This window comes from Tinamus guttatus, unplaced genomic scaffold (assembly GCF_059628265.1).
Source record: "Tinamus guttatus ecotype Peru unplaced genomic scaffold, ASM5962826v1 Tinamus_guttatus_pri_ptg000472l, whole genome shotgun sequence".
NCBI lineage: Eukaryota > Metazoa > Chordata > Aves > Tinamiformes > Tinamidae > Tinamus > Tinamus guttatus.
Genome location: NW_028289006.1, coordinates 639646 through 662528, shown reverse-complemented (window position 1 = coordinate 662528; position 22883 = coordinate 639646). Strand labels below are relative to the sequence as shown.

At 39.6% G+C, this 22883-nt stretch overlaps 1 protein-coding gene across 1 annotated transcript in view; it reads right to left on the bottom strand.

Moving 5' to 3' along the window:
* The window catches only part of EP300 (EP300 lysine acetyltransferase), a 60677-nt gene that overhangs the window by 6636 nt on the left and 31158 nt on the right, over positions 1-22883 (bottom strand). The window contains exons 10-28 of the mRNA XM_088532797.1: positions 22494-22668; positions 20359-20436; positions 19492-19601; positions 18825-18980; positions 17324-17764; positions 16605-16793; positions 15823-15979; positions 15139-15257; positions 13685-13924; positions 13043-13131; positions 10901-10981; positions 8382-8438; positions 6857-6934; positions 5806-5873; positions 4488-4638; positions 3998-4144; positions 3472-3585; positions 1697-1862; positions 839-1003 (exon numbers count right to left, since the gene is read on the bottom strand). Of these exons, the coding sequence (XP_088388923.1) occupies positions 839-1003; positions 1697-1862; positions 3472-3585; positions 3998-4144; positions 4488-4638; positions 5806-5873; positions 6857-6934; positions 8382-8438; positions 10901-10981; positions 13043-13131; positions 13685-13924; positions 15139-15257; positions 15823-15979; positions 16605-16793; positions 17324-17764; positions 18825-18980; positions 19492-19601; positions 20359-20436; positions 22494-22668 (2781 nt within the window). The remainder of the gene's footprint in view (positions 1-838; positions 1004-1696; positions 1863-3471; positions 3586-3997; positions 4145-4487; positions 4639-5805; positions 5874-6856; positions 6935-8381; positions 8439-10900; positions 10982-13042; positions 13132-13684; positions 13925-15138; positions 15258-15822; positions 15980-16604; positions 16794-17323; positions 17765-18824; positions 18981-19491; positions 19602-20358; positions 20437-22493; positions 22669-22883) is intronic.

Here is a 22883-nt window from a genome sequence, read left to right as displayed (position 1 = left end):
GCTGTGAAGAATCAACCTAAGTGTTGACAGATCTCACACATGCAACTAAGATGCCTCAAGACTGGTTTCTTGTACATTGAGATAGGAAGCTGCAGCTATGCCAAATAAAAAAACTTTAAACAAGCCCTTCCTAAGGAAAACACCAGTTAAACTGCAAATTTGATAAAGTTGCCTAGCAGGTTGGTCTTATACTTAAGGTCATTTAGAAGCCTTAGAAGGCTATTGCAAAGGTATTGCAAAGCAGGGTACAGGAGAAATACAAACAGTAGTTGCCATGCTAAGTCTAACTTTTCTTAATGGACCAATCCTTAGAAAAATAATTCTAATAGGTAATAAGTTGACAAAACAGCAGTGTTTAAACAGGGCTAACTAACAAAAAGTATTGTAAGCAAAACTGATTTCACCCTAGATTCCTCTCCTTTTCCATAAAAGCTCAGAAGATCAAAAACTGCCAAACGCACAGAGTTCTGCATCTTTTCATTTTCTTACTTATTCTTGAACTAAGAGGTGTGTTTTATTTTTTGGTTTATATTGTTGAGTATGAAAACCACAATTTTTGAAAGCATGCACAAGACACCAGCAAGGAATTTCTCCAGTTTAACAAGCCCAACAACAATTCTCAACAGTATTTTGTGGCTCTCATCCTAAGTCACTGCTAATAAGAATTAGCTTGGTGCTTTTTTTTTTTTTTTTAAACGGCTGTGATATAAAATGTTAAACTGGTACTTATCTCGCAGGAAGGTGAAAGAGACAGTTAACCAGACAGCCTGGGCACTTCCTTTAACTAGCCACAGGTAGTCACATTCTTTAACATTAGAAACAGCAGAAAGATTCTTACGTCCGTGCTTTCATTGCTAGTGTTTTCTTCTCTCTTCCGTTCCTCCTCCTCTTGCTCTAGTTCCTTAATACTCTCCTCCAGAACATTAGGCCAGAAATCTCCTTCAAAGTATGGCAGCTCTTTTGCACTTGTTAGACGATCTTCTGTTGCCTGCTTAAATATATCCTGAAAGGAACAAAACACTTGGTTATGATTATTACAAATTAAGCATGTTGAAGCCAGCTTTTAAATAAGTGACAAAAAATGGCATCAGGGCACTAAGCACAAGAGACAACTTTACGATCCAGTTTGAGTGCACCAAGTGTGGATTTAATGCTGCACCAGTTACAGACAGCTCCTAATTTGCAGTGACATTTCAAACATTCCCACTCCAAAGAAATAAATTAGCCATCACTGTAGACTCCAATGTGCAAATTTACCAGATGGGACAGTATAACCACTCTAACTGTCCACACAAGCTGAAGTCCTGATAATTTTGAAAGTTGTACAAGTTGCCAACTGTGTTCTACAGCCTAACCCTGTTGTTATTAAAAAAAAAAAAAAAAAAAAAAAAAAAAGAAAACTGAAGTTTCCAACATGTGTATTTGTGTTGTTAAAACGAGATTTTTCTCTTACCTAGAATTTCTAAAGAATACGGTTTTCTTGCAGAAGGTGCACCACCATTTCCAATCTCTTGCTAAATTATTTCAGAACCGTATGCTTTAAATACAATATGTTTTAGCTTTAAAGTTGTATTGCTCATCTCACATTAAATTGACATATACCCTAAGAATCACACACGCAATGCCTAATGCAAAGAAGGACAGAAGACTAGCCAGCCTGCCCCCATCTCCAAGTCCAAACACACACTGAACAAACCTTGTAATCATGGACGATGCGCTCCGACACAGACTTGTCCAGCATCTTTTTGTACCATTCTTGCAGTCGCTTGGGCTTGGGTATCTTTTGGTCAGGAGGATGGCAGTGGAAGATGTAGTCATCTCCTTCACTGGGTGGGCAGGCCCAGATGTGCCCAGTAGTATACCTAGCACAGTTCAAACAAAACCACGCGTGAGCTCCAGCAACTCTTCATTAAGCTTGCTTGCCTCTGCCACAAGATGGAGCCAGCACAAAATTGGCTGGTGTTACCAGATGGACAATAATTACAGTTCTCCAAGATTTAAGTTCTAATGCTCATTTTGTCTTCATTCATGCACAGAGCATTAGCGTCTTTTCACTAACTTTCAGAGATTCAGAGCTTCACGCAGAGTGATTAATGTAAAGCGTGTGTGTGTCCCAGCCTAGAGGTAACCATCCGACAATCGGCTAATAATTACATAAGAGAAAGATAGAGACTAGATTTTTTAATAGGAAAATGCTGAATTCTTTTTCCTTGAGACAGTGTACTCACTCAACACCTAGCAACATTTTAAGAACACATTTGCCTGAACATACATTTCTATTAATTGCAAGTTCTTTTTTTCTTTTTAGCTTGAAAAATAAGTTTTAACAAGTCCCAGAGTTAGATGTGAGAATAAAATCAACCCATGCTATTGGGTACACAATCCTAAGTACTGCCAAGGCAAAAGATATCCAAATAGTGGCAGCTGCAGAGAATATAATGCTACAAAGTTCACTACTACTACCTCAGTTATCCACCAACAGTTTTGAAAGAACTCCAGTATGAGGAATAATCAGAATTCAAGTTAGAGAAACAACCATCCTTGCCCTGTTGAGAAACACATCTGTACAACCCTGTCTAAGCTCTGGAACTGCAGCCAATTGTCATTCCTTCTGCCTGGGAAGGGAGAGATGGTATCGCGTGACCAATATTGTTTTTCCAAAATGAGAACCTGATGTTACCCATGAGCGCAGAACAGCATCAAGTAAAACTGTTGTCTGAGCACTATGCAGCAATTTTACAGATTAAAAATATGTAACTAAAAAAGGCAGAACAAGATGTCTGACACCTGCCTTCACTGTACTATGGAAGATATTATCTCACTTAGGTATTGAAGAGAATATTACCTCCATTCTGACTCTCCTAAGTTTGTCTTTCTTGAGCAACTATTCTAAATATAGCCCCTAACACTTCTTTCTTGAATAGCTCTTTGCCAAGCTATTCCAGATATCTTTGGCAATAGATTGATGCTTACTTCACTGCCACTTTACTTTGGTTACCATGGTCATTTAAGTTTCCACCTTTCTCATGTTATCTGTGGTACTGTGCTCTCTTTTGCGCTTTCCCTTGCATCCTCTCCTTTCTCTTCTAACTTTCCAGATGATCACAATTTCAACTACTCCTCCTGTAAGAGATTTCTTAGTAGCCTTGCACAACTGTAACAGTTTTATGGTCCAGGCAAACAGGTTCACTTCTTCCATGCAGATTTACAGAAGTTTTGGATCAGTTCTGAAACTCTTTATATAAGTCTAAAAGATCTGAAGTGCATCTCTGCCCTGAAAAAATCTACAATCCATTTCTATTTGTTCTCCACTTTATCAAGTATACACGGGTAGACAGGCTACTTTGCTATTTGTTGTCACTTAGGCACTGTATTTTGCACAAGAGGGTTCAGTAACTTCGTTTGCACTATTACGGATTTACTTATCATATATGTTGCATAGAAAAAAAAACACATTAAAAAAAGACTTACCCTAATTTCTTTACATATTCTAGGTATCCAATAAGTATTTCATGATAGACAGCAGTCCTCAAGCATTTAGGGCGGAAGAAGTGAACACTGTCAAGGTAAGATATATACACTCGCCTGAAAAAAACAACATAGACATTATTTTATACATTACATATTAATACATTATTTATCTATTTGAAGCATCCAATGCAATACCAGCCTTCAAAGACTCTCATCTTAATTTACTTCTAGAAACTCAACTTTTTAAAATAATCCAGCCTCATCTGTCTGCAACCATGCTATTGCCTTCAAGATCAGGTCAGTATTTGAAAGGAAGCAACATGTCTGCCAGTCAGTCTCTCTAGTAACCAATGATTCTCGCTAAAACAAAAAAATCCCTTTACAAACACCCTTTGTCTTACTAGAACTAAGAGAAATTGAAGTTTTTTGATATGCAACTCTCAAGAGCTATACAGAACTTCAGAAAGTTCACCCAACTGAGGCAGTACTAAAAATAAACTGGGTCTTCAGCTCTGCAGCTCCTCACCTTTGATTGGGTGGGGGACAATCTGAGCCATACTCCTGTACGTGCATCCCAAAGAAACACAAGTCTACACCATCAATCTCTTCAAAGGCAAAAAGCGCTTTTGTTCGATACGGGAAGGACTCGGCCATCTCTCCACTGTCCACAAACCTGAAGGTTACAGAAAATGAAGGGGAATATTAGATACTTTCACGTATCAGAGAATGCAAGGCAGCAAGTAAAGGCAACAATGATGAATGAGGGCTACTGCAAGCATAATTTTAAGAAATTAAAAAAAAAAATCCTCCAAGACTACTCAAATACAAGGCAACATCAACTTTTTACTTTTACTTTGCAAACAAATGACACCGATCACAACAATGTAACATTCTGCAGCTGTGATATGTTTTCCACAAGCTGACACAGCTTTACTTTCTCAAAGTAGCAGCACTTAAGAAAATTCAAATAGCTTTTTGTTTAGAAGAAAGGAAAATTAGAAACAGACAGGACCTACCTTGCCTTCATTCCTGGTTTTACTTCTACAGTTTTGTCAGATGCGTGTACCACCCTAACCGTAACCTCTCCTGCCTCTGGGTGATTCTGTCGTCTTAGGAAATCATTGACTCTGTTCTCCAAGAAGGTACCAAGCCTTGTAGCAGGTAACCCTACAGAAACAATACAGCTCTGAATATACACAAACTGAGCAGTTCTAATTTAACATTTGAGTAATCCCATTTGAAGTGTTTTCTAATGCAGCCAGCCATAATTAAGGCTCCTCCTGAACAGAAGCTTTTAATTACTCAAAAAATCGGATTGCAAATGCTGTTTCCAGACTTAGCTCTTGCATTTGGAAGTATATTCTTCCTATGATGTCAGACTGCAGCCAAGTCAATATATTTCCTTTCAAAAAGGAAACAATCATATTTTGATAATAAAGAACTACTAAATACATTATTGTATCCCTAAAGATATATTTTGCTGAAGATTCTCCTATCAAACAAAATTCAAGCAAATCTAGTATCCTCCGTGAATTCAGAAAGTTTAGATTTTGGAAAGGGACAAAGCTGTTGAAACCATCCATCCACTGGTTAGTTCACAATAGCTAAAGAGAACACTTCTGTGTCTTACGCCCATCAATCCACCCCCCAAATCTCAAGGCAGCCTTGGATACCCTCCTTTTTGTCAAAGCAGCACCTTCAAAGCACTCACCCTGCACTATGTCTTTAATCCTTATGTTTAAGTCATGTTTGAATCTTGAAGCTTTTTTTGAGCAGAAAAGCAACTATGCACTATTTTAAAGAAGTGCATCAAGTTAAAAAAAAAAAAAAAAAAGCTTTTCAGAGACTTGTCTATAGAACAGATGGATGACTGCATAGATTTCCTTCTATAATGCTTTCCAAACAGCTGCCTTAATCAAGAGGAAACATCTGTAGAGATATTTGTCACTAGCTGATGCAACCTTTGTCTTCATCAAATCTTTTAAGAGCAGCATTGGTCATAGTGACTTGAACATGTTATCATACCCTTAAGTTAGACTGCAATCACACAGTAACTATTTCCCAATGCTATTAATACTGCAGTCAAGTTAAAAAGCCAAGTATCTTGCATTAGTAGGACTCTAAAGCAGAACGTTAGCGCTCTGCAACAGACTACTAGCCTGAAAACACCTATGCACACAAGTATTCTCAGCATTGCAGAACTGTATCTTACCAAAACTACCCTCCCACTTCTTACTTGATTAAAATAAAGTATCAAAATAAATGCAAAATGAGCATAAAAGACAGTTCTTCCCCAAGCTTAAGAGATCTCTGGTGCAAGTAGGAGACACTTACTTTTAGCAGAAAATTTGTTCTCTTTCCTGGTTCGCCCCGTTTTCTTTAGGCAGCCATCACAGACAAAGCTGAAGCAAAAGTACAAGACAGTGAAAGACTACCCCAAATCAAACCATGAGTTCCTCCAAGAACATTGCCAGCAAAAAAACGGCCCCAGTCGTTTGGGGCTGCAAACGTTAGAGGCTGGGTACCCCATCAGGTCCTCCTGCCACCACCTGCCAGCCTGAGCCCAGAAACATCAGCCTTCACTAGGAGGTCTCACAACACTGGCTCAAAATATTTCTTCTCAAATCACTCTATCAGCTGAAGATGAGATGCTGAATTATATGAACACCGATCGTTTTCTTTAAACACCCTAGGGCACTGTAGGATGTAAATGCTGGACAAATTGTCCTTCAGTTATAGGATCTACTTCTGCACAAATGTGAATGGAACAACAAACAGGTATAAGTAATCTCTCTCATCTACAGCAGGACACCTAAGCTCTCTGAAGAGAGGCTTATTTATGTATGATTTATCTGCTGTTTTTTTAAAAAAGTTATTAAAGCAATTGGGGAAAAACACATTATTTTAGATGATTCAATGATTCACAGCTCTTGATCAGAGGGGAGTAGATCTTGTTTTTCAGATTTAATCTAATCATAGCGATAAGAAAAGCAAGTTCATCTGTTAAGTTCTTTAGTGGTTACAAAACTTTTATTTGAAGAGGACAAAATCTGAACAATACAGAGACCAGCATGAAACTGTTACAGAAACTAAAAGTAGAATTCCTCTTCATACAAGATTAACAGCTTGAAATACAAAAAAAGCTTGAAAGGCTCTCTTCCAATTATAGGAATGTTACAAGTATATAAAAAGGACTTCACATCATACAGTGAGATATTATATTTACATTAAAGTTTACAGTTCTGCAAAACTTTCAAGTGTCAGTGGAACTTTTCCCATTGAATTTATCTTTTTAGGCATGGATGTAATCAAGATAATGAAGCTTAGACAAAAACACTCCTCAATCTATCATACACTATACAGTTAAAAACAAAAAATTCCTCACCCTGAAGGCCAGATTATCTCATTATGAAGAACACAGATCTGGTGCATTTTTCTTCCACATTCTATACATTCAACAAATCTGTAGGCAGGAAAAAGGTAAGGAAGTGAGGTTAGTAGCAACATTATTTCATAGCATATTTTGCACCATTTTAATAGAGATGCCCTAGCACTTATGCTCCTGAGCCTACTTAACATAAAGGCATGTCCATACTGGGAACAGCCTCCAGCCTGAATTAAGGACCAGTTGAAGTCAGGTAGACAGCAGGGACACCTCATTACTATTTGACTGCCTTACTGCTGTTACCTCACTTTATACAGACATGTACATACACAGATAAAAGATGTATTTATGAAGAAGCTCTTGTAATGATCAAATCTGTGAACTGTTTGCAACTATAACGGAGATGAAAAAGGATTCACAGGTGGCACAAGTGAAGAACCAGAAGGAACAGGCTGGCTCTAGTTGCCCCTTCACATTTAAAGCCTAGAACACATTGCAGAAAGGTGAAAATGGTAGGAGAAAAAAAACTGTAACAAAGTCAAATTTGGAAGGCCAGCAAAGATTTAAAGGCAATGGAACTAAATTATATTGTCTGTCTCAGAGATGTTGGTTAATATAAATTTCTGGAACACCTAAGGTTACACCTAAGGAACACCTAAGGTCAAGTAAAAGCACAGTGACTCTCTTGAATCTCTCTATATAAGAGTCTGAAACTCAATGGGTGACTGTCATTTATATAGGGCACATGGCATCACAGCAAGTTCGGTTTATTCTCTAGTGATAGGCTATATCTTCACCACAACAAAAGCAAAGAGAAGTTATGAATCAAGTTGCTCTCCCTCCATTTGCCCTTGTAAATGGAAGAACAAATTGGGTGACCTTAGAAAGACAGTGTGGAAAGATTACACATCTTTTTTGCTCATTCATTTGAGAACAAAGAGAGTATTTTAGGAGTGGCAGCACAGGTAAATAATGCAGTGCCTGAATTGAAAATCTCAGGAATAGAGAGTAAAAAATATCAAGTCACCAAAATACTAGCTTTGCTGAATGTCTACAGTTCTTCTTACAGAGCAGTGCAGAAGAATCAGTTGATTCAAATTTAACAGATCTTTTCCTTCCAGTACAGCTGCCTGTAAAATGTGACAACTAGAAAAGGCAACGGCATCAAGAAAGATACTGCCAAGTGACAGAGACAGTTCTGAGACTTCATGTACTTGCCACAACATGGTTTCAAACTGCTGAGTTATACAAATTCATCCTTTTGTTGAACCTATATTCAAGGCAACCAAATGACTAATTCAAGCCCATACATTCAGATCTACTTTTTCTCAAAAGCAGATCATTTGGGATCTCAGGACAAATACCATATATGCTGCTTACAGGACAGCACCTAACAGTTAGCAAACACAGCTACACTAAAATTGGAATACTTTGAAAAATAAAGGTGGAGATGAATGAACAGCATGTCCTTTCAAAGTAGGTATGATGAAATGAGGAGCATTCAAAATGTGACAGCACTACTTACAGTTCAGGGTCCAGTGTATCATTCTTCCTTTTAGAAAACTGTTCTTTGTTTATTGTGCTATGGAGAAACAGGTGATAAAACTCAGTTTTAACACAAAATGACATGTGTTCGTGCCATACCACACCACATTCATCTCCACACACCAAGTCAAGGGCTGCAATTAGGATTCTTAAACACTCTCTAGCACTATAAGGGAGCTGCGTTTCACAAAGTGGGAGATAACTGAAGTATATGGCACCACTGATAACGCTTGTGGCAAAGATGCTTTTCTATGGGACAGTAACTTGCAGAAAAGCACATTTCTCACTTATTCAATTTTCCCATAAGATAAATGGGTAGTTTGCTGACATTCAAGCTTTGGACCAGTTTGATCAGTCTTGCATAATGAAGTGACTGTTTGATATGCCTACCCAGCATTTTGAACATGTAGAAGGCCTAACACCTTTAGTTATAAAGAGAGGTAGGTTATCTATCTTCAGATTCCTCTAGCTTTCCTGCTAGATTAAATTCAAAAGGAAATTTCAGCTTCCAAATCTGTAAGCCTAGTCCAGCCATTACTTTTACTTGAGCCTGACTTTCCGTTCATCATGGACAGAGCCAGCAACTCCGCACGTTTGATAGTTAATTCCAGGTAACTTTTACACCAGTCTGGTACAGCACAATCCAGAACAACTATACAAGCAACACTGAGATCTTTTGAGAACCTACTTTTAAGAGGGAACTGCTGAATCTGAGTTATCAGTGCAAGCTTCTTCCCGAAGCTGTGAAGGAGACTCAGTCCCACTTGATCAGGGTGCATTAACCTCCTGACCCTTTTATTTCAGTATTTATGCCAAATACAGTCAGCTACAGAAACCTTCAAGCTTGTTATAGAATAAATCAAGAGGGTTCTGTCTCCCAATTACTTCAAATTGCAGTTTTACCATATTAATAAACAGTACCTTGCATATATGTGAGCTTTTCTTTTTTTTCTTTTTTTTTAATTTTAACTATGTCTGGTAGGAGCTGAATAAAGGAGCAGGAAGTCTACTCCCACCAAATAAGTTCCTGTGACAAAGGCTACAAGTGGGTGAGGGAACACATTCAAAAATATACTTGGCTCCTCATTATAGCCTACAGTCTCCATCTTCACTATGTAACAAGCAAGTATTTAAACCAGCTATGAAAATGAAGAGCTGCAAGTACTTCACCACTACGTGGGTTCAAAAAGCTTTTAGTTGTTCTAACCAATTTACTCATGTAATTAGGTATACGTAAGAGAAATTTGTATCTAGTATCTGTATTGCCAAATTTAGTACACAAATTAAAAATCACTCTACACCTTCTGACTCAAAGATTTGTGGCAAACTGTGCCAATTTTTGTAAGACAGATCACACTGTATGAATGGTTAGAAAAAAAAACTGTATTAAGTGATTATATTTTGAGATTTCTATATAGTGCCCCTCTCACTTCATATCTCAGCTCTCTCATTAATAAAACTGTAAAACATGTAATAAACCCTGGTTCTTGCAATCCACACTATCCACAGGGACATTGCCCCATACCCTGGTCAGCACACAAATGTCATTTCCACCTTTCCTGCTTAAGGATAAATGTGCTCCTGTATCTGCTGAGGCCCAATGGATTTTTTCCACAGCTGTTCTAAATAGACACATCCCTCAGCACGACCAAGATTTGGCTGTGTGCTGCTAAAGATAGCTTCTACTTCCAGTGAAAATTAATTCAATCTATCCAATTATTGAACTTTGACAACTCTTTCCCTGGCTTCAGGCTTTCCTAAGTCCCTTATTGCTTCTATCTAAAGCGCTTGGGCAACATCCTTCTGCCCAAAAGCTTTAACAACTCAGCATCTCCACAGTAACTGCTTGGTACTCATCTGTCCCTCAAGGGCTTCCTTAGTCACTGAAAATCTGTTTCAACATTTTTCAAGAAAGTGTGAGGACAGTACAGTGGAACAAAACACTATTCAAACAATTTGTTGTTACCAGTTCCTGGAAAAGGCAGCTATGAGCCCATGCACAGCTCCGGTGCCATTCCAACAGTAAAGTATGTGAATGGCAAAAGGAGATCATCTGCTTCCAATTTACACGAAAATCATAATTTGGAATTGAATACAGGCTTAATAGCAAGTCCAGTCCATAAACAGAAGGTCAAGTTTCATTTATTTCAGAAGGTGCCCGTCACCTATTTGCCTGCAGGTGTGGTTATTTTTTTTTTCCTCACAATAAAATACTTCCACCTTTATTCAGGAGGTAAAACAATTCTCATCTTTTCCCTCTAATGTTATAGTTACGGTATTAAGCACCAAGCTTATTTATTTTCCTTCACTACAGTTCAGTCAATCCATATTTTAAAGAAAAAAAAAACACTACAGAACGAATCCAGGCTTTTAAAGAAATATATTCTATCGGCCTAGTACCAGAGGGAACTACCTCAAACTGAACTCTTTCCCTTTGAGAAGACACTTTACCCCATGGTACAGATTGTGCACACACATCACCAAGCAAAATCTACTCACGTTTGAGGTTGTGATGGGTCATCCCCCAGAGAAACGCTCTCTCCTTGGATTTCGTTGAAGCACTTCTCACAGAAATGATACCTGTCAGCGAGAAGGCCATATTTGGGTGAACTGCTCCGTCCACACAACACAGCCCAAGCCAAGCAATGGAGCCACCAATCACAGCAGGCCAAGGAAGGGACGGGAGCAGAGAGCCGGGTCATCAACGGCGACAGGGATATTCAATGATGCAGGTTTATGGGCCCCACATTGTGTTTGGTTGTTTTGTTTTGTTTTTTTTTTGGTTTTTAGTTTTTTTGATAGTTTGTTTTGCAAATCAAAGCCAAGTGCAGACAACGACAAGCATGAAGGAGAAATAAAAAAGAACACACAAACGAACAAAGAAATGGGGGGTTGCAGAACAAAAAACAAAACATGGAAGCAGGACAAGACAACACAAAGCAGAAAGCCAAGGCAAAGCACAGATTAGCATTAAATCTCTCAAATGGGTTCACAAGCAGCAAATGATTACAGCAAATTAAACCAAAGAGTCTTTCATTTCAGCATACCCATACCCTCTTCATTTTAATAATCCATGCCACGTACAGCAAAGAATTAAAATGAGAATGAGGAAAGAGCAGAAGGAAGAACGACTACTCTGACTTGCATAGCAGTGTAGCAGTTCTGTGGGCAGGAAAATGTGCGGGAAGAAAGAGCAATAGTCTTCCATCTTAAATGTACAAATGCTGAAAGGCCACAGAATTCTCCCCCAATTGAAAGGGAAAGCTAAACATCAGTAGCAGCTGCTAAGCTGGGAAGACAGGTTAAGCCTCTCTCCTAGTCTTCATCTAAGATAACATACTGGAATAGTGGTACTTCAGTAATTTTATAAATTTATCTACAGATATGCTATGTGTACATAATATAATATACAGATCACATGCGTGCATGTGCTATTTTTACAAACACTGGAAGCAAATGTTTGAAAATATGCAAGCCTGTCAAGTTTTAGAATAATATTCTTTCAATCCATCCGATCCTGACCGATGGATAAATGTGTGGAAAATACTGATTCATGATGAAGTGCTCTAAATTAGGTGAGTCCAAAATTCTAGCATTTTTACTGGAATATGACAAACTAATTTTCTACTATTTCACTCCTGAATACTTCCACTCACTACTATAAACCTTCACTAAGGCTAAGAAAGTTAAGACACAACTCCCATAGTTTTTCAGTGCTGTCACCTGACCAGGTGCTTACCAAACTGCCAGTTTTGCAAAAGTCTTTCTGATTTCAGGTAAAAGTTTTTTTTCCTCCCTACTTTTCTTTTTGAAAGATGCTGGACAGAACAGAAAGGAGGAGCTAAATTGATGGAGGTGACATAGCTTGGAGGTAACCAGCTCTCTGCTCTAGCAGCTTCATTGCAGTAACAAACCAGGGGAAATTGGAGTGCTCAAGTATGTATTTCCTTGCTTCTCTCCCCTCTCCTCAACTCCCTTTCAACAGTAAAAAGGCGCCTTCTCTCAGAGGTCAAATATGCTTAAATCCTTTAACAAACCACAGGTCAAACAGCTTAGTCAAAAAAGCTGGAGAAGTGACAGCACTTTATACAGCTGCTGACAGCCACTGTAAAACAACTCCCTTAAGGGAACTTAAGGAGAAAAATAAAGAATTGCAAAATCTGAATATACAAATCATCAATGGAGATTTGCACCACACAAAAAAATGGCTTGTTCTTTGAACATGAGAAAAGCAGTATAACACACTTGCTGAGTATAATTTGTATTATGAACTTAATATACTCGCTGTGTAGTCAGAACTGCTTTCATGAGAAATACAGCTGTACTATAGGCAGCAAAGAGAACAGGCTGCTGTATATATGACACCCAGATAACTGAGGATTTATCCAACTGCAGGATAAAAAAAATCTATAGAACAGCACACATTTTTGCAAACAAAGGAGGAAGAGCAGAGACTGCAGCGAGCTTTTGTCCAAAGAACTTATTAGCACACAAAGTAAGATATTCGAGGGCACTTCCAGCAAGTTTTTGTCTTGTGACATAAAGGTGCAAACATGAAGGGAATGGGTATGTGCATACATGCATACCTTTAACAGACTGCCTATAGCATGCACAGAACTGCACCAAACGAGGTTTCCTTACCTGTTCTGGTAACTGTAGTAAGTGGCATCTCGAGGGATTGTGCATAGCTGTTTGCCATAGCAACACAAAGTCTGCGGCGAGAACTCCAACTGCAAAGAGGAACAGATCATCTCAGTACTCACACACGTCTTCACTCACTCTCCAAAGCAAGCACGTGTGACCCAGCCCGTGACCATTAGCCTCCCATTCTGTGCACAGATCTCGCAATAGAGCATGAGCATGAAGTGCTGGAGCCAGAAAAAACACTCTTCAATGAGCTGTTATTTCCAAGTTAGCTCTTCTCCAAAGAGGAAAACCGGATCAAAACAAGACAAAGGAAATACAGAGAGTCTCAACATACAAAGAAACCGAAAACGCTTCTTCTGCAATTAACAAACGTATCTGTTTCATTTCCAACAGAAAACTGGTTGACCCTAATGAAAAACAGAGCAAGCCTTCAAGATACTGAAGTTTTATTCCACGACTTGTGAATGGATGTTTTAAGCAACAGATAGAAGATAAAAACAGGTTACTCATGATTCCTAAATCCTGTTTACATCTTCGGAATTTGACACAAATGTTGCTAACTGTAACTACAGTATTTCTACCCCCCTGCTTCAGTATCAGGAAGCAAGCGGCAGACTAAAAATATTTTCTCCTTACCTTTCTTCCACAGCAATAGCCAAGGCTCTGCATAACTGGGTCAATCTCTTGCTCAAACACCTCTGCCAGTTTGGAACAGTACTTATACACCCTGGACGTTTTGCGGTTATAGAGCCAGGCGTTATTGAACATGAGCCAGATGTCATCTACATATTGCCATGGTTCCTGATACTGTCCTGTGTCTAACTTCCTCTTGATAGTAGAAAGGTCCATGGGGTTCTTTACTATGTCAAAATAATCCTGCAAGAATAAGCAGTACATCAAGACAGTATTAAAGGACTATGTTGTGACATGGCTACATATGCATTCCCAGCACACGAATTCTGCAATACATCAAGAAAAACAGGTTCTTCCCAGACTTGATTGTCAAACTCCTTGTGACATTGCTTAGAGATTTCATTGCATGTCATATCCCTTCCCAATGCTTCCTTTTTATTATTCCTTTACTTTTCAAGCTCTGTTGCTCTTCTAATGCTGAGAAAATAAAGTTGCTCTAACACTAATTAACAAAAGTTTTGCAAAAAGGAGGAAATAGCAGGGCCATAGCTGTTCGGAGGCTATACGCAAGTATGTTAGAGAGACTCTTAAGCAGATCTGCCAAACCAGTAACGAAAAACAATGTACTTTATTAAATTGGCAAAAGATGTCATATCTCCTACAAACCTTTTACCTAAAGAATGCCTCTCTTCAGTCCCCTTAATCCTCCTCAGAACTCCTCTTGCTCTAAAGAAAGCCCTCTAAATCTGACAGCCAGTTGTGAATTTGCTTAAGTGCCTAACTCAGATGCCTGCTTAGAAGAATACAGCAGACTTTAGATTCTTGCAGTTTTTACCCTAAAAAAATCAGGCAGAAATTATTGCTGCAAACATTCTAAGTAGGACTTCTACATATATATAGGATCCTTGTATATTCAAATCAGATAGCTGAATACACAGATCCTTGAAAGAGAGCACCTTCTTCTGAAGACGATTTTAAAACAAGCAAGGAAAAACAACAACAACAAAACTCTCAGAAATACAAACTACAAGCTAAGCACTCTCCTCTTGACTAACAGCTTAATCATTTGATGGATTTCTTTTTTAATGATCCAATTTCCCAGCTAAGTTAGTTCAATGAAGTTTTATATATGACAAGAAACACCTACGGAATTCAGCAACAGAAGCATCACAACATGAAGCAACATCCATAAAAATCCCACACAGCACACTAAGATCTGTTGGCAATCGCTTCATCGTATGGTAAGTCTGCTCATTTTTCAAAAGGAGCCCAGAACCAACCAACCTTAGAAAAATAAACTTCTGACTCAGATATTTTATGTGCCATTTCCTAAATTAACCCCTTCAAATGCATCAATATAAAAATAAGAACAAGATTGGCTTAAGCTGCCTTCAAGCAGATATGTCAGTAAAGTAGCAGTTCTGGGTTAAAGCCAGGAAAATATTTAAGACACTCACAGGAATTCCTAGTAATTGGGGATCCACGGGCTGTCGAAATGGAAGAGACTCTGGATCCTGACGATAAAGTGCCTCCAGCGTTGGCATAAGCGCCTGCCGTAACTCTTCTGGCTTAAAAACTTTTGAAAACAACAACAATATAAGCAATGCAGCAGAAAGAGCTATAGGGAGAAAATGTCTTCAAAGTATGATTTCTATGAAAAAAGACTACTGATACAATGGCTTTACGATACTTAGCCTGGTTTGCCCACATTCCGCAGCACTAGGTTTTGTGGAGGATATTAAAAAGATCATCTGGACACAAGGAGACTATCAACTAATTGAAAATTATCTTGTTTCACCACAGAAACATAACGGTAAATTTAATGAAGTCAATTAATATTCTGAATGCATCCCCTCTGATATAAAGAGAATTAACTTGTCTAGAAAATTAGCTGAAAAGTATCCCTAATCTCTATACTACTGACAGTTTTACTAATACTTAATGTCTAATATTAAAGCCTTAAATAACCTTACCATGTAGGGACAGGTAAAAGCATATGTATTAGACAACAATTTTGTCCAAGAACCACGAAGAATCACCCACATAAGCCTGCTGAGTAACAATGAAGCAAGCTCGTATTTCTCCAAAGTTTCATCTGTGGAGTTACAGTAAATTTCAGTCAGAACAGTGTTCCTGCTTACTTTTTTTCTTAGACTGCCCAGCTGCTGGAGAGGACTGAGTAGCTGGAGTAGTAGGTCTGTCTTCTCCCTCTGGTATTTCATTCTTCACTTCTGGCTTCTTCTCTTCTTGTTCCATTGGATCTGGTTTACATTCCTCCACCGCCGGTTCCACTTTACCCTGCAAAGTGAATTACAGCTTGTCTCTTAGTCTCCTTTAGAGTCACCTACCTGCATTTCTGTCCTTTACACCTGCTATCCTACCTACCATTCTTCCTTAGGACTAAGGATATCTAGTCTGCAACCAAAACTGTCTACAACTCGAACACATGTGCTAAAACTTTATCTTTAAACGCACCAGCTAGAGTGGGCAGCAGCCACAGTGAGGGGCTGCCAGTAGACACTTGAGCACCCACCCAGCTCTTCTGTCCGATCTGACCACATCTCCTGTGCTGGGGCTGCCTGCACTATAGGGTAGCCACTTTCTAGCTGTCACTAGTGACAAGCTGCCAGTGTCCAGTGCACCAGCCACTCATGTATTCACCCATGATAACCAAACAGCTGCCAGCAATGTTCGAAGGACTGACTTGAGCACCCTCTTGTATTAGCAAACGTCTACCAAAGAGCCTCACAACTGCAGCCACATTATCACGGTCCTTATTGTGGTCAACCCAGGAAACCAGTACAGTCAGTCTCCTGACTGCAACCCACAATTGCACCACAAGACAGAGACCTCCTTTGGGAAGAGGTAGGGGAGAGGAACTGAACAGCAGCAGCAGGTAGCATCTCACAACCAACAATCTCACCTCTGATTTCTCCTCCATCTGCAACTCTGTCTGTTCCGATTCCCCTTCTTCTGTTTTAATTTCCATTTTCACTTCCTGCAAAGGCGGCTGCTGCTGCTCCAGAGCAGTCTGCTGCGAGTTCACCTCTGTGCTGCTGGTGGATGGGGGGTTGGACACCTGCCCATCAATGCTCACTGCTGGCTGTGAAAGCTGAGAAAAGGAAAAAAAAACCCATGCTCATTACAAACAGGTTTTTAATGAACCTACTATGTTTCTCCATTCTGATCTACATTATCTATTCTACACTTCTCCCTAGTTTAAGCGTGCTCCAGTGCTCCCATTGCTTGGTCTGAAGAACACGCTGCTTCCCAACTCCAGCCACAGGAAGAACATGCACTGAAAGGCCTGGTGTATAGGTAACTACATATTCTCTACTGTGCACCACTTTTATGCATATGCAAACAGAAGTGAATTACTGAGGGCCTTGTCCATGTTTCACAGTGAATTTCAAAACATGCATTAGAATTCTGCAAAGTAATTCCTGCACAAAAATACCAGATAACCTACAAACTTATCTACAGACAAAAAGGCTCCTTCCCAAATATAACAGAAGCTATTTTGATATTAAACATCCTAGGAGCTACTACCATCAGACTCACACAAAAATAAAGACTCTTACTGGAAATTAAACCTCCCATTTAGTGATTGGCAAGGCAAGCACAATTAAAACATCCTCTTACAGGTGTTGTGGGATGCTGAGGCTGCAGTGGTGCTGTTGGCGTGGGCACAGACGCAGTCGTGCTCTGCTGTGACAGGGGCTGCTGCTGCTCGGCAGAAGGGGTGACGGGAACCGGAGGCTGCACCTGGGGGGGCAGCTGGGCCTGTGGAGGGGTGGGCGTCTGCCTTGGAGGGGGGTGCATAGTTTGGGGCTGCGGGCCCTGCGGCAAGGCCTGCGGAGCTGGGGCGGGGGCCGCGGGGGCAGCCGCCGCCGCCGCCTGCTGCTGCTGTGAGCCCAAGCTGGGCGGCGTGTGGTGAGGGGTCGGGGTTCGACTCGGGACGGGGGAAGGGGAATTTCTGTGCAGGGGGGGCTGGGGAAGAGGCGGGCAGTGAATATGGCTCCCTTGAGAACCCGGAGCCATTGCAGGAGAATTCACAGGACAGGAAGAGCTGGTCATTTGTGCCTGTGGGAAAACAAGGAGGCATTTGCAATGACTTGAAATAGGAGAGAAATTATTGCTAAATGGCTGCTTTTCTGCAATTACTGGCAAACTTCTAGAAAAGGACAACACAAACTTTTAACTCCATTTCAAAAGGAGAAATGGGCTATTCAGTTTAGGTTTGTTCCACATGAGCATAAAGCTGCTTTACAGATTTTTCCAAACCTAAAGAAATTTCAATACAATAGCTAACACTCTCCATCTGCTATACCTATACTTGCAATTTGAAAAAAAAAAATCTGAAATCATTTATTTTTACATCGTGAACATAGTGGAAAGCTCCAGAGTGAAAAGCAGCAGTCAAATGCAATTACAAATGAGCTGCTCCACTGCTCTTAACCCCAACACTAGAAATCGAATTTCTCCTCAACAAAAATAAATACAGCTGCAATTGTACTATTATGAGATGACAGAAAATTTGGGAATGATCATAAAGAAAACTGTCACTATGCAAGAATCTTGCCTGCAAGCCAAGAGGGAGCATCAACAAGAAGCAAGCTGATGCTTCCTACTTCTTCCTGGCTTGGAAAGTTCTAGTTGAAAAGCCAGATGCAAAGGACAGAAAGAAAATTGAATATGCAAAAGAAAAAAAAAAAGGCAGAAACCAAGCTCAGATGCTCATTGGTGAGGATAACTTCCACCCTCCCAAATAATAAGCCAGCAGCAGACATGTCTTTTTATAACTTATTTTCCCAACAACTCTTAAAATTCTCCCACTATGCAGCTTCACAGCTCAATAAGAAATACTGAAATGCTTATGCTGAGTAACAAATACTTCTCTCTAAAACAAATATCCCGTGTCACACTAAAGAAAATGAAGCCTGAGAACAAGTCGATAATGTTTCCACCCTTGTCATTCCCAAAGTCACCTCCTGTAAAATGCAGGAGCTCAATAAATTAATTCAAATGACTACAATTCTATCAGCATCTTGAGAAAGCAAGTTCTCCATCAATACAAACTACACAGTGAAACCTGTGTATGGCAGAGCCCAGCAATACTACCACCCAAAAATAAGAAACCTACTTGAGAAACTGGTGTCTGATTGCCAGGCTGGGTCATAGGCATGCTTGCTGCGTTCATTCCTGGGGAAGAAGCAGGGAACTGGTTTTGTTGTAGAAACTGATTCTGACCAGAAGGCTGGCCAACTCCTGGCTGCTGCATACGTGAAGGAAATCCCATCTGTTGAAGAGGGAAAAAGGGAACTCATTTCACACCATGTATGTACACCTCCAAAAGTTTCTACAAAAAGTAGTTCTCTTGTTGCAGAAACTGATGCCTGCCCCTGTTCTGTATGATACAATATGGAAAGCTAGTTAAAGTTTCTTTCAAAAGACAGAAATTATGATTCTGATTAGCCAACTAAGGAAAAGTATGCTATTTTCAGATTGCAACTACGGGTCAGGCTTTATCTTTGCTTCTTGTTTTAAAGAAGTGCCAGCATAAAATGCCCCACGGTCTTAAAAGCAATCATTCCCCACCAGCAAGTTCAAAAGGCTGACCATAGACCAGACAAATCTCCCAATGGCAATGCAAAAGGCTTGCCCAAAGTGGTCACAGAATGAAGAAGGAATGAAGAAGCTTTTCTTGCCCCTTTCCTTTCTTTCTTTTTTTCTTGCTTTTCCCCCTAGGGCAGTCGCAGCTCAGAGCAAACGTGTGAGCCGGGGCTGGCCGAACGGCACCGCACACTGACCTGGTTCATGGCCCCCGGCTGGCTTAGCTGTCCAGGGTGCTGAAGAGGAGGGGTTTGCCGGGGTCCCATTGACGACAGCTGCATATTCATCTGGCCAAACTGATTCATTCCTGCACGTTTATGCCAAGAAAAGACTTATAAACAAAGGCCCAAGTTCTCCTTTGGGTACCATTCGGTGTTTCAAGAAGAACTGCTGTCAGTTCCTTATCAATTTCATTTTCTATCAACCTATTTTTGAGCATGCAATATTGTAATGGAAATACCTTTTATCAACCAGTTTACACAGAACAATTTTAAAGTGTTCAAGTTACAATGCTCAAGCACATTCTAGTCTTTTTCCTGAAAGACTTGTTTCTGCCTGCAATGTTAGATGGCTTGCATTATTTTAACTATGCCTTAGAAGTTCACTTAATGAATTCAAGTCTGTAAGTCTTCATATACTTCCCTAATCGACCTTGTCCATTGACCAGAACTTTTCCTGAATATGCACAAGTTCTTCCCCTTTCTTCTAAGCAATAATTCTCACCATCCTTCAACTGCCACAGAGGTGCCCCTCCTCTAAGATGACTAGGCCCACCACATTTACTTGGTTGACTCCACCATTCTACAGTCACACCATCAGCATTTTCAAAAGCATCAATTTCTTCATCTAACAAAGCAAGTTCCCTAACAAAAAGCTCTTAAATTCCCAAGAAGAGCAAGAAATGATAAGAAAACATATAGACTTATACATACATTATACAATATAGATAGAATCTATTTTCTTAATCTTATTTGAGAACAGCAGGTGAAACGAAGTCTACAATATTTCAGCAAGAATTGTCTAATTCTTTCACAGAGGGGCATATTTTTTTTCCAGACAATTACCTGGCTGTGTCTGCATGCGATTCATGATCTGGTTTGGCACATTGGCACGTATCAGGGTTGGGTCAGGAAGAGGGCCATCTAGAAGAAGGACATTGGAACAAGGTTATGACATTTAGAAGACCACCAGTTTTTATCCGTCAAAATTTTATTTTTCATTTTAAGATCCACCAAAATTTTATTTTTGTTTTAATATCTTTTATGTTATTATAATGCAGTAACTTTAAGCCCTTAAAATATAGGAATCCTTGAGGCAGGAAGCAAAACCTAAAGTTTCTCAAGAACACGAGCATGTCTTATTGACAAAAAAAAATATCTCCTGAGACGGTTTTCAGAAGTTGATAACATACTTCACAGTTGACCTCCAGGTACAACAACAAACTTAGCACTTCACAAACATTCCAAACCACCAAAAACGACTACAGATCACCCCACTCCTGCCACACTATGAAAAACACTATGAAAAATTGTATGGGGTTTAGGAAGGATGTGAAGTTTGAGAACTGCTGGAAAACATGATAGAGAACCAAAGTGTCACACTTACTACTGAAGATCAACTTCCTACAGAGGTTACAGCAAACAAATTCACAGTACCAATCTTAAAAGCTTTTTTTCTATATACTGGATTTACCAGGACACATTTATATTTAAAGGGAAGAAATAAAACAATAAGATTCTTGCTTCTTGAAATATAATTCTGGAGTTAGTGGATGGTTCTAGACTTTTAGAAAAAGAGAAAGGTTTTCCTCTCAGTTGACTAATGCTAATCATGACCATCTTTTTACATGACCCACTACAATACCATCAATAGGTATTCACTCAATTTTTGACTGTAAGCAATCCAAGAACATCTGGGACAGAATATACCAAGGAGAAAATCCTTTCCTTCTGAGAGGGAGGCTCTCTAAACAGTTAGTCACAAGGGGGAGGTGGAAGGAAAAGGCACTGCTCTAGTAAAACATTGACAGAGCTCTTGCACTTAATTTTAAGAAAGAAACTATTTCAGTCGCCAGACCTCTCAATCCAGACTGAAACACAAAATTCATCCCAAAGCAGATTTTAGCTCAAATAGTGGGAGGAAAAAAAATATTAATGCTCTTCCTGTTAAATTACAGAGCTCAGGAGGCCATTTTATTTAGAGAAATGTATAGATAAAAACCCTGAAATTCAATTATTTAAAAAAGACTTAATCAACCGGAAAAAATAAGCTTACAACGTCAAAGGATAGTGCTCTTTTTTTAAAAAAACTGGAAATACCACTTGGCAATGATTAATGTTCTGTTCTATCTGTTACCCAGATAAAATATACTGAACACCTGAGGCAGCCTACAGTGCCTCATCACTTTCTAACGCATGAAAGGTGCCACAAAGAGAGACTACAATATACAGCAGCTTTAGTTTTGATCATTAGGTTCTCTCCACCGAAGCTGATTTTATTCTAATGTACTAATGCCTGGTTAGAAGGCAACCTAATAATAAATGAGTATTAAGAGGGTGCATCCAAAGAACAGAACTACTGTGAAAGAGAAGAAAGTTTCACAGAAAAAAAAAGATTTTTTTTTCTTTTTCTTCTTTTTTATTGCATACTGTAGAGGTCATTTGTCCAAAAAATAAAAAAATAAAATAAAACACAATGCAGCATACAGCAACCACTATCTGGACTCTGAAAGGCATGAACATCTAAGCACTCCACTCATGGCACTCTTTGCTTAACAACAACATTAAGAGTCATGATAAGAGCACAACCAAGCACTACAAAAGTGTACCTCTTTTGTATTATAGTTACCTTTAATGGAATGAATCTTAGAGGTAAAACTAATAAGACTGAAGTTCTACAGTGTTAAGGATGAAACTTAACATCCATTCACCCTTCCTCCAGTGCAAGCATAGAGGTCTATGACACTTCAGTCAGTTAGCTCTGAAGACTGAACTCTTTACTATCTTACACTGTCACTAGCAAAGAGATGAACAAGGCAAGTTTTGCAATTACTTCTGAACAAAAAAGTTAAAATATAAACTCTGCTTAACTCTGAGCAACCCAGGTACCAGTGAAATAAGAGGGAAACAGTCACCAGACTACTAAAATGACAGCATAGGATTGCCCCGCACCAAGTAGTAAGTAACCCAACTGTTCTTACTTGCAGACATCCCTGGCTGAGGCTGTCCCATGCTGGGCCCTTGGTTCATGGGAGCCTGCGGCATGCCCGGCGCGTTTGGTATCATGTTTTGCTTCTGCAGCCTGGTCCGTCGTTTTTCTTCTAATTCCTTCTGAATCTTATAGATCTTCTCAGCTAGCAAGTGGTAGTACTCTGCCTGTTGGGCGGGAACAAAAATCAGGACAGCAGATGAGACAAAATAAGCAAAAGGCAATCAGCACTGTGATCAAAGCCTGGGCTGGAAAGCATCCACATATACTTTTGGGGCTGGGTTGGTTCTCCCATGCTAGGGGCTGCTGGGGAGCCTGACGGGTGAAAATAGGCACTATTCAGGAACAACTACTTCTGCAACAACCACCAGGAAACCTCTGG